Genomic DNA, 12,335 nt, shown 5'->3' with positions numbered 1-12,335 from the left:
TGCCCACTGTAGCCTATTCCTCATTAGTACACACAAATGGATTTTTCAGGTTGCCAAACTCCAATGTAAAGTGATGTGTTGCTCCGAAATCCATATAGCAAGAATTATCTCAGCCATTAGAGTTCATAAAAGGCGATAATGAAGTGGTGAACATTGCAGGGATGGGATTTGGATTTTGACTTGGAAATTGGGACTTAGGTTGAGAGTTTGGAAACTATGGTTGGTAGCTTAAGTTGGCTCGATGATAGCGATTGAAAGCTATGTGACCGAACTTACCACAAATTTGGCATTGTGGCTTTGGTCTAAAATTTCCAGTACCTTATTTTTGAGGCCATTTGAATGATGGTTGTGGTTGTCCTTGAGGTTTCCGAAGGATGCTAAGTTGAGAGTTTGCATGAAAAGGTCAATAAGGATTAGTGGGCTTGTTTGGAGAGGATGGATATGGATTTTGTGGGTATTTAGGAAAATTTGGTTGTTGGTTTTTCTGAAATTTGTTTTGGCTAGGATAGGTAGTGAACTTAGCTTAGGGAAAATTGAATTGTTGGGTGGTATTTATGTGTTCCAATTGGTATTCATATGTGTAAAGGAGACCGAACTTTTTCCAAAGAAGATTTGCTAGATCTGTTATAGATGGAGGTCACAACTCCATCATATATATATATATATATATATATTTTGATAAGTACACAACTCCATCATATTCTTCAATCAATCCATTCTGAGTATATATGAGTTTATCTCAGATAATGGCTCGCCCACAACAGAATACTTATCAAAGACTTAATATGAGCAATATACTCAGAAATGGTGACACCTTCCGTTTTGATCCTTTGAAGTTGAGAGTTCAGCCCCAACTCAGTGGCAATTGAAGGAGATTGATAAACTTTGTTAAGAGCTCCCCATATTTTCTAAGTAGTTTTGTATTCTACAATTCTTTCCACCATGGCATGAGTTAGTGAAGAATAAATCCAACTCATAATGAGTCTATTTGTCCGTTCCCATTGTATGAAGATTGGGTTGATTTATATCTAGGCATCATAAAAAAATTTGGCTGGTATAGGCATATCTCCCTCAATGAAATCCTCCAACCAGTTGGCTATTATCACATTCAGAAGTTGGTTTTTCCAGAGTAGCAGATTCGTCTCATTACGTTTAGTGAGTGGTTGAGAAAGAGATGGGTAATTGGTCTGGGTAATATTCGAATTGGGAGCTGGAGCTGGGTTAAAATTTTGGGGATTTGTAGTTAAGGTTGCCGGAGTAGAAGAAGCTGTGGTGAACATCTTCGGCTTTGATACCAAGATTGAGTTGTAGGCAAGAAAGGGAAGAATAGAGAAGGTTCTTGGAATTCTAGCTCAGAGAAAATGAGCATTATAAAAGAAAATATCTGTAACAAACCATACAGGTGTCAAAGCCAGAGACATTGGATAGTACAAAAAATATTTCCTATAATTAAGTATATACAAGAAATGTAATTACATAATTATAGACTAACAATATTACTTAACAATTCACTTCTAGGATTTCAATGGGCACTTGGTGTTCATATACTTTTATTTGGTAATTATTGGAGTGATCCATTTGTGTGTGTTTCTTCTTCTTCTTCTTCTTCTTCTTCTTCTTCTTTTTTGTGTAATTTGACTGTAATTTTGTTAAGATTTTCTGCAGGAGGTTTGTGTAATTTGTCTTGAATTTTGTGAGTTTCTTCTATTTTGCTTTTGTTATCATTCTTATTATTGTTATTTTTTATTTCTCTTACTTATCCAAATTCAATATGTGCTTCTTTTTACTCTTGCTTTTGAGAAGAGAAACTATGACTCTGAATGCTGCTTGTGTGTTCAATTCATGTGCTTTCCATGCAGACATGTGTTCTACTTGAAAATCATGCATGCTTCTTGTACAGTTGTACTATTTTACATTATTCTTCTGTTAAAATGAATTCATCAAAGTGTAGATACTTGATTTAATTTCTTTAATATTTTTTGTTCAATTGCAGAAAGAGTGCCTTAGCTCAGATTGTTCTCTGCAACTTGGGAGCATGAAGTTGGAATCACTAGGCTTCTTGTTGGCTAGTCATATATCTGAAGTTATCCTTCATGAAGCTGGTGTCACCGCAAACTAGCATATTATAGTTTGAAAAAGTATATTCCACGCCCTTGGGTTTGACAGATCTATTTGTGTGATCCGAGAGCCAACTGGACATGGAGGTTACCGCAGAAACTAGTGAATGGGTAACACAAAGTGTGTCATAAGTATTTGAATTTGAAGTCATGTTTCCTGAATTTAGTAGTAAAAAAGGGATTATGAGATGATGTATGATATGGATACTTTTGTTGGAATTATTTTATAAAACTATAATCATTATGTCGTTTGGCTAGTACTCTTTGGTGACGGCCTTGCTTTAATTCGTTAGAACTTTTTGGAAAAACCCTGATTGCTGTAATTCTGCGGTGCCACTACGCCTATCTCCTCTGAAAACCTTTGTCATTCATTGCTGTTTTCTAGTCCCCCAAGTGGTTTTGGTTCCTTAGGCATATATATGCATATATATGTGTGTGTGTATTAATAGGTTATATACAATGTCTTTGGATTTTTATTAGATTGATTTTAATCTTTTTGCATTAAAGTTAGCATGACTAAATTTCAATTCCAATTTAAAGTTTTTAGGCTGATATGAGAGTTTGGAGTTGTTACATATGGCTATTGCAGCTATAATTGCAATATCTTCATATTTCCAATTCAAATTTATAGCATTGAAAATATTGTTAGATATGGGTGCTGAGGTTAATATTTTAAAAAATAAAATTATCTTTTCTGGTTAAGTTCATATGCTAAAGTGAAAATCTTGAGTTGTTAAATATCTGTATTGGAGATAAATTTTGAAACTTCTTGTTCTTGTTTTTAATGAACTATTAGCAAGTTAGAGCTGTGAAAGTGCTCACTGATCTTGAAGTGGGTATGTATTGGGGAGACATGGGAATTATTATTTTGATGCTGCAACTTGGAGGAGTGACAAGACAAGTGTGAGGTGGGCATTTTTTTATTCACTTCATTTGTTTCTTTAATGATCATATGAGAAATAGAATAATGGGACATGTCAATATATTGTTTTCTACTTGATTGACTTTGCCTGTTGGCCTGTTCAGATTTATCAATTTTTTGGTTTTCTGATTTTTACTTTTATTTTTTAAATAAAACTGCACCTGTGCAATGATTTAGTTGACATGTCTCATAACCACATTCAGAGCCAGTTGAAAAAAAGAAGCTAAAACATGTTTGTATTTGTCTCACTAGAAAGCTTCCAATTCTCCTATCCTTTTTTGGCCTCAAATGTTTGGGCAGAGGATGAAACATGTTTGTATTTGTCTCACTAAAAGTTTGTGAAATCCCTTATCATAAAAAGGGCTTTCCTTGTATTCGTACATCAAATAATTTTATTTTGTTTTTCTTATTTGTCTATCCCTTTGATATGCTACACTAGCTATTTTCACCAAGCCTATCAGAACATGATTTTTTATACCCATGTTTGATATGATTTAAATTTGATGTGGGGATATTGTTGTTATATGTTCAGTTCATTCGCCATTCTCATTTCAAATTTAACAAACTATACTTCTTCCTATTATGCAGTATGACAAGGTTGAGATATTGGGTCTGGCATTCTTAGGCAGAGGACTATGGATTGGAATTTTTGATTCTGTGAGGTTGGTTGATGAATATTTTTCTGGACTTTTCTCTATCTGTTTTTACTGGAGAATGATTTGAAGGATTTTATTTCTTTTGCAGGAGTTCTGTCACACCCAGTTATGTTCTAATACCTCTAGTCTTCCTAGAATATTTGGGATGACCGCTTCTCCTATAAAGGCTAAAGGTGTCAACAACTTGATGCTTTCTCTATCTTGTTTTGTCTATTTTACAGTATGCTGATTGGTCTACAATTTCAGACTTACTAATTATTTTCTCAACATCCAGGCTCAACATCAACATGGTCCTGTTGGAAAAATATCAATGATCTAGAGACTCTTATGAACTGAAAGGTGCTTCTTTATTCTCTTCTTTAATTTTTCTGCATCTATATTTATTTGGCATCACAATGATTTAATGGCATTGTCCATGTTCAGATTATTTTCTCTTGGGTTGTTCATCATATTGTTCTAGGAAAAGAATGTAAAGGTTAGGGACTTAGCAAAATTGCTGATTGGCCTTATGTGACCCAAATCCTCTTCTCTTAAGGGGTCAAACAAACTTTTTTTGGGGGGGTATAATCATGTTATTATGAGTTAATTTCTTGGGTACTCCTAATGCCATAAACTGTTAATTTTGTGATGTATAAGTTTTGTTTTGCTTGTGAGATATACAATGACCAGTTTGCTTTGACTTTGTATTCCTTTAAACTTGGAAAGTCATTTTGAGTGAATTCTGTATGTGAAAAGAGAGAAAAGGGAGAATCCTTAATTATTGTTATTGAAAAACTATAAATAATACTCATTGGACTTGGGTATATATATACATGTTAGTGGGACCCACAATACAATAAGGAAAGAAAAGGAAAAGGAAAAGTAAATAACCTAAATAACTGTACACTATCTAACACTCCCCCTCAAGTTGGAGCATATATGTTATATGCACCAAGCTTGTTACAAATGTATTTAATTATAGAACCTCTGAGAGATTTAGTAAAAATATCTGCTAGTTGATCATTTGAATTGACAAAACTAGTCGCCACACATCCTGATGCGATCTTCTCTCTAATGAAGTGACAGTCAACTTCAATGTGTTTGGTCCTTTCATGGAAGACTGGATTGGATGCAATATGCAAAGCAGCTTGGTTGTCACAGATGAGCTTCATCTGTTCATCATTTCCAAATCTCAACTCCTGAAAAAGATATTTCAGCCATATGAGTTCACATGTTGCCAGAGCCATAGCTCGATACTCGGCTTCAACACTAGATCTGGCCACTACATCTTGTTTCTTACTCTTCCAGGATATTAGGTTACCTCCAATAAAAACACAATACCCGGAAGTGGAACGTCTATCTGTGGGTGAGTCAGCCCCAATCTGCATCTGTGTAACCAACAACCTCGGTATGACCTCTGTTCTCGTACAACACACCTTGGCCTGGTGTGCTTTTGATATATCGAAGAATGCGGATTACAGCATCCCAATGGCTATCACATGGTGATTGTAGGAATTGACTAACAACACTTACAGGAAAAGAAATGTCTGGACGAGTAATGGTGAGGTAGTTCAGTTTACCTACAAGTCACCGATATCTCCCAGGATCTCCTAAAGGCTCCCCTTGTCCTGGTATAAGTTTGACATTTGGATCCATAGGAGTGTCTACAGGTTTACAGTCTAACATACCGGTTTCTTCCAAGATGTCTAAAGCATACTTCCTTTGGGAAAGAACCATACCGGAACTGGATTGAGCTATCTCAATCCCTAAGAAATACTTGAGTTTCCCTAAGTCTTTAGTCTGAAAGTGGGTGAAAAAGTGTTGCTTTAGTTTCTGAATACCATTCTAATCACTACCTGTAGTGACAATGTCGTCCACATAAACTACCAGATAAATACACTGCCTCGAAGAGTTATGATGATAGAAAACGGAATGGTTTGCTATACTGCGAAACATGCCAAACTCCTGAACAACAGAACTAAAACGGCTAAACCATGCTCGAGGAGATTGTTTCAAGCCATATAGAGAACGACGTAACCTGCACACTAAACCAGACTCCCCCTGAGCAACAAAACCAGGTGGTTGCTCCATATAAACTTCCTCAGCAAGATCCCCATGAAAGAAAGCATTTTTAATATCTAACTGATAAAGAGGCCAAGAACGCATAGCAGCCATGGAGAGCCATAGACGAACAGAAGCTATCTTGGCAACAGGAGAGAAAGTGTCACCATAATCAGAACCATAAACCTGAGTATAGCCTTTAGCAACTAAGCGGGCCTTAAGGCAATCAACCTGACCATCAGGGCCAACCTTAACTGTGTAGACCCAACGACAACCAACTGTAGATTTACCAGAGAGTAAAACAACAAGATCCCAAGTGTCATTGGAGTGTAAAGCAACCATTTCATCTACCATTGCCTGTCGCCAGCCTGGATGGGAAAGAGCCTCAGGGGTGTTCTTGGGAAGAGAAACATAAGATATAACAGAAAAAAATGCAGAATAGGGTGAAGATAATCGATGGTAACTCAAAAAATTGAAAATGGGATGAGGATTATGAGTAGATCGATTACCTTTCCGAAGAGCAATGGGTAAGTCAGCAGAAGGAGGCAAAACCGGGGCAGGAGAAGTCGAAAGGATAGGAAGTGAGTTAGCAGGTACCTCGTCCAAAGAAGGAGGAACAGCGACACGATGACGGCAATGATAAACCTGAAGTGGGCGAGAAGGTACTGCATCAGGTGGGGAGATAATGGGAAGGGGTAAGACTTCAGAAACAGGAAGAGACTCAGAGGTGGAGAAGAACGGTGAGTCCTCAAAGAAAGTGACATCAGCGGAGAGAAAGTAGCGATGAGCCTCAGAGGAATAACAACGATAACCCTTTTGAAGTTTGGAATATCCCAAGAAGATGCATTTTGTGGCTTTGGCAGAAAGTTTGTCCTGTCCAGGAGTGAGAATATGAACAAAGCAAGTACAACAAAAAACACGAGGAGGAAGGAAATAAAGTGGTTGGTCAGGAAAAAGAAGGGAATGAGGAATCTGATCATGATACAGACGAGGGCATACGATTAATCAAATAACATGCTGTAAGAACAGCGTCCCCCCAAAAACGAAAAGGAACATGACTATGGAGAAGGAGAGTACGAGCTATCTCAACAAGATGTTGATTCTTACGTTCAGCTACCCCATTTTGTTGAGGAGTATGAGCACAAGAAGATTGATGAATGATCCCATATTGGGACATAAATGAAGTAAATGGTGCAGAAAAATATTCCCTGGCATTGTCACTGCGCAACACACGAATAGAAATATTGAACTGGGTTTAGATTTCAGCATAAAATTTCTGAAAAATAGAGAATAACTCAGCTTGATTTTTCATTAAAAATAACCAAGTACATCGAGAATAATCATCAATGAAAGTGACAAAATACTGAAATCCTAAAGTAGACGCGGTCCGACAAAGACCCTAAACATTAGTGTGGACAAGTTCAAAAGGAGACTTTGCCCGATTATTCAAACGCTTTGGGAACGAGACACGAGTATGTTTCCTAAGCTGACAGGACTCACACGCAAGCGACGACAAAGATGAAAAACTAGGGACCCTTTTTCTGGAACTTGGATAGACTAGGGTGGCCCAGACGACTGTGGATGAGGAGGGGAGCATAGTGGAAATGCAAACTGCATGAGTTGAAGACACGGTGAGGTGATAGAGGCATTGAGACTCACGTCCTATGCCAATCGTCTTCCCCGTACTCCGGTCCTGCAAGGTCACAAATTTATCAGAGAAAGTGATAGAACAATTAAGAGTGCGAGTTATTGTGTTGATGGAAATAAGATTAAAAGGACACTCAAGGGCATAAAGGACATAATGGAAAGGTAGGGAAGGGAAAGGATGAGCGAAACCAAAACCTTTAGCCATAGTTTGGGAACCATTAGCTAAAGTAACAGTAGGTAAGGCAGAGGTAGTAATAATAGAAGAGAAAAGATCCTTATTACTAGATATGTGATCAGAAGCGCCAGAATCTAGAATCCAAGGTTCAAGAGAAGATGTGTGGGTAAGACAAGTAGAAGCATTACCAATCTGGGCAACAGAAGCAACAGAAGCTGACTTGGTGGCCTAATAGCGGAGATAGTCATCATACTCACTGTCAGTAAGGGAAATACCCTGAGATGTGGAGGAATTGGGAGGCTGAGGCGACTGAGGATCAGATGACTGGGCCACGTGGGTAGTGCGGGGAGGCCGCCCATGTAACTGATAACACCGATCACGAGTGTGGCCAAGCTTATTGCAATAGGTGCAATGAGGACGTTGGCCTCTACCTCGGTTACCACTGCGTCCTCCTCAAGAGTTAGTTTAAGAAACTAACACAGAAGAATCTGAAGTGTTATCAGATGGCAAAGTCTGAGTGGAGGGGATATGGAGGAGGCGAGCAAACACATCATCCAAGGATGGAACGGAGGAACTGTCAAGAATCTGATCGCGGACGGTCTCGAGATCTGGACGGAGGCCAATAAGCGTAAGAACCATGAAGAACTTGTCAATTTGTGTTCGTTGATCCCCAACATCAGTAGTAAGAGGCATCACGGTCAAGAATTACTCCTTAAGATAGGCAATCTGGCCCAATGTTTTTAAAGGCGTTTGTGGGGCGCGCCTTGAGGCGAGGCGCAACGAAAACGCGTTGAGGCATTAAAAATAAAACGAAACACCTGAAAGGCGTACGCTTTTCCGGTGAGGCGTGATTGAGGCGCGCTTTGATCGCGCCTTTCACGCTCCAAGAAGAAGGCGTACGCTTCGTCGGATCTGATGTGGCAATGAACAGAGATTTAAAAAAAAACCCTAAGTAATCCCTAAAACCCCAGTCCCGACTGAAAACAAACCCAAAACGAAACCCTACCTCCAACGACTCAAGCGGCAACGGAGTGCTCACCCTCGGCGGCGACCAATCGCAGCGATCTTCTCCGGCGGCAATCCCTCTCATCTCCAGGTATGTTGCGAACTCCCTCTTCCATGGTTTCTCCCTCTTCGTTTCTCTCTCTGCAATCCACACGGGTGTCGGCTTTTCATCCAATTTTTTTTTTTTTTATCAAATCAGATGTGTTGTATATCTATTTAAGTTTTAAACCCTTTTTTCTCTCTCTCACAGCATTTAAATTCTCTCACAGGCTCATAGCCCACACTTCCGGTCCACACTTTTCTCTTTCTCCCAGTAGGCTTTTCATTTTTTTTTTTTTTATTATTATTTTTTTAAATTATCAAATCAGATGTGCCTTTTGTTAATAAGATTTTTTTTTGAAGTTTTTTATATGTTTGCTTATAGTATCAACAAACAAATATAATTAAAATTATATAAAAGATAATTATTTGTGAATTTTGAATTTTTTATTTCTGGTTTAATTTTAATTCTCACCTCAATTTTCTTTATTTCATTATTAAATTCCAATTAAAATTTATGTGTATAATTTTTAAACTCCTTTAAAAAAAATTGTTTTTTTTTTTAATTTAAACCAATTAAATTTTGTATTTCATTTTTAAATTTCTTTCAATTGTGCTTTGTTATTATTTTTTAGTCAATTATATTGTTATATGGAAATTTGAATATTATTATTGGTGATTTTTTTTAGAATGAGTTCCTCCGATTCGAAGAATTCAAGAAAAGATTTTGTGTGGAAGTATGTGATTGAAGTTTCTGGAGAGCAATATTTAAGATGTAAATTTTGCAATCAAAGATGTACGGGAGGGGTGAATAGACTAAAGCATCACTTAGCCGGAACTCATCATGGTATGAAACCATGCAACAAAGTTAGTGAAGATGCTAGATTGGAATGTAAAGAGGCATTGGCTAATTTTAAGGATAAAAAAACGAAGAGAAATGAATTGCTCCAAGAAATTGGTATGAGTCCAACTTCAATGCATGAAAGTGCCTTGTCTAAAACAATAGGGACATTAGGGAGTGGGAGTGGGAGTGCGGAACCTATTCCTAGGGGACCCATGGATAAATTTACCACTTCACAACCTAGACAAAGTACTTTGAATTCAAAGTGGAAGCAAGAAGAAAGGAAGGAAGTGTGTAGAAAAATTGGTAGGTTTATGTATTCAAAAGGTCTCCCATTCAACACTGTGAATGATCCTTATTGGTTTCCTATTATAGATGCTGTTGCAAACTTTGGGCCCGGGTTTAAGCCTCCATCTATGCACGAATTGAGGACATGGATTCTTAAAGAAGAGGTGAATGACCTAAGTATCATTATGGAAGATCACAAAAAAGCTTGGAAACAATATGGATGTTCAATTATGTCAGATGGTTGGACAGATGGAAAAAGTAGGTGTCTTATCAATTTTTTAGTGAATAGTCCTGCTGACACTTGGTTTATGAAATCAATTGATGCTTCTGATACAATAAAAAATGGGGAATTGATGTTCAAATATCTTGATGAGGTGGTTGAAGAAATTGGAGAGGAGAATGTTGTGCAAGTCATCACTGATAATGCCTCTAATTATGTGAATGCTGGAATGAGGCTTATGGAAAAAAGGAGTAGATTGTGGTGGACTCCTTGTGCTGCTCATTGCATTGATTTGATGTTGGAGGATATTGGAAAGCTAAATGTTCATGCTACTACACTTTCTCGAGCTAGGCAAGTTGTGAAGTTTATATATGGGCATACTTGGGTTCTTAGCTTGATGAGAACATTTACAAAAAATCATGAACTTATTCGTCCGGCAATTACACAGTTTGCTACTGCATTTCTTACTCTCCAAAGTCTTAATAAGCAAAAGCAAGCTCTTATAGCAATGTTCTCCTCAGAAAAATGGTGTTCAAGCACATGGGCTAAAAAGGTAGAAGGTGTGAAAACTCGAAGTACAGTGTTGTTTGATCCAAATTTTTGGCCTCATGTTGCTTTTTGCATAAAGACCACTGTTCCATTAGTTAGTGTCTTGAGAGAGGTTGATTCAGAGGAAAGACCAGCCATGGGTTATATTTATGAGTTGATGGATTCAGCTAAGGAGAAGATTGCATTTAATTGTCGGGGCATGGAGAGAAAATATGGCCCAATTTGGAGAAAAATTGATGCAAGATGGACTCCGCAACTTCATCGACCTTCACATGCAGCAGGCTATTATCTTAATCCTCAATTGCGGTATGGAGATAAGTTCTCTGATGTTGATGAGGTGAGGAAGGGATTATTTGAATGCATGGATAAGATGTTGGATTATCAAGAACGTTTAAAAGCTGACATTCAGTTGGACTTATATAACCAAGCAATGGGTGAATTTGGGAGTCGTATTGCAATTGATTCTCGAACATTAAGAAGTCCTACAAGTTGGTGGATGCGTTTTGGGGGTTCAACACCGGAGTTGCAAAAGTTTGCTATTCGAGTCCTTAGCCTTACTTGTAGTGCTTCGGGATGTGAAAGAAATTGGAGCACATTTGAATCGGTAATACTTCTATTTTTGTAAATTTTTATACATATATTTCTATTTCAATGTTAGAGAACTTTATTTCATTTTAACACATAAAATTGTTTCTTTTATTATTTGTAGATCCATACAAAAAAAAGAAATAGACTTGAACATCAAAGGTTGAATGCTCTAGTGTATGTAAGGTACAACACTAGATTGAGAGAGCGAAGTCTACAAAGGAAACAAAATGTTGATCCAATCTTGGTAGAGGAGATTGATTCCGATGATGAATGGATTGCGGAGAGAGAAGATCCCCTCCTCCCCCTTGATCTTTGTTGGCTTCAAGATAATGAATTATTCAATGTTGATGCCATTAGAGTTGTGTCATCCAACTCCCAAGAGACGCAAGCATCATCGGATCATATGGTTTCTTCACATTCCTACAAAAGGAAACATAATGAAGTACCAAGTAAGTACTCAAAAATTTAAATCATAAATTTGATTAAATTTAATAAAAAAAACTTTTAATATTTACACATAATTAATACTTTATGCTAGGTACAAGTGGAGGCAAAGACAAAGATAAGGAATTGAATTTGACACCAATTGATGAAGATGAAGATTTAGATGAAATGGGGATACATGATAGTGGACATTTTCCTACTATTGATACATTGGATGAGGATGATGATGACCTTGGAGAGGAGGATTTAAGTTGAAACAATTTACTCTAGTTGTTATTTCATGACTTAGTTATGGATTTTTTGTAAAAGTTTAGAACTATTATTATGGTTGACTCTATTTTCTATTTCATGACTTAGTTATGGCTTTTTGTTAAAGTTTGAAACTATTAGTATAGTTGAATCTATAATCTATTTTATGAATTTGTTATGGTTTTTTGTGAAAGTAGGGAACTAGTATGTTTTTTTTTATGATTCTAATGAATTGTTTTCATGTTTTTATTTATGCTATTTTATTTTATATATTTTAAAATATTAATTAATTATATAATGTAAGACTCAAAAAGCTTACGCCTCGAGGCTTACGCCTCGCCTTACGCTTTCGCCTTTAAAAACTTTGATCTGGCCAATATAAGTAGATAAATCCATGTCTTGTTGTCTGACATTGACAATAGAAGAAGCCACCTTATAAAGACGTTGGATATCATTCGTGTATAGCCCTTTCGCTTGATTCCAAAATTTAAAGCATGTTTTGTAGGCCCGAAGATGAAGCAGAATCTTAGGATCAACTGATTGCCATAACACACT

The 12,335-nt window shown here is 37.1% G+C and overlaps 1 protein-coding gene across 1 annotated transcript; it reads left to right on the top strand.

Annotated features, from left to right (window-relative positions):
• The first annotated feature begins 6,139 nt into the window (after window positions 1-6,139).
• On the top strand, window positions 6,140-11,958 carry LOC104879161 (uncharacterized). The gene is made up of 4 exons (XM_059736381.1): window positions 6,140-8,653; window positions 9,291-11,103; window positions 11,209-11,536; window positions 11,626-11,958. The coding sequence occupies exons 2-4, from the start codon at window positions 9,292-9,294 to the stop codon at window positions 11,784-11,786; spliced, it is 2,301 nt and encodes a 766-aa protein (XP_059592364.1). The 5' UTR covers window positions 6,140-8,653; window position 9,291; the 3' UTR covers window positions 11,787-11,958.
• Window positions 11,959-12,335: the final 377 nt, after the last annotated feature.

Source organism: Vitis vinifera, chromosome 4 (genome assembly GCF_030704535.1).
Source record: "Vitis vinifera cultivar Pinot Noir 40024 chromosome 4, ASM3070453v1".
NCBI lineage: Eukaryota > Viridiplantae > Streptophyta > Magnoliopsida > Vitales > Vitaceae > Vitis > Vitis vinifera.
Note: the sequence above shows the minus strand (reverse complement) of the source record. Positions and strands in the feature narration are given on the sequence as shown.

Excerpts from the sequence above, each read along its gene's own strand:
- LOC104879161 (XM_059736381.1), top strand. The coding sequence starts at position 9,292 with ATGAGTTCCTCCGATTCGAAGAATTCAAGAAAAGATTTTGTGTGGAAG. Across the intron at positions 11,104-11,208 it reads ATTGGAGCACATTTGAATCG|ATCCATACAAAAAAAAGAAA; the intron begins GTAATACTTCTA and ends TATTATTTGTAG. Across the intron at positions 11,537-11,625 it reads GAAACATAATGAAGTACCAA|GTACAAGTGGAGGCAAAGAC; the intron begins GTAAGTACTCAA and ends ACTTTATGCTAG.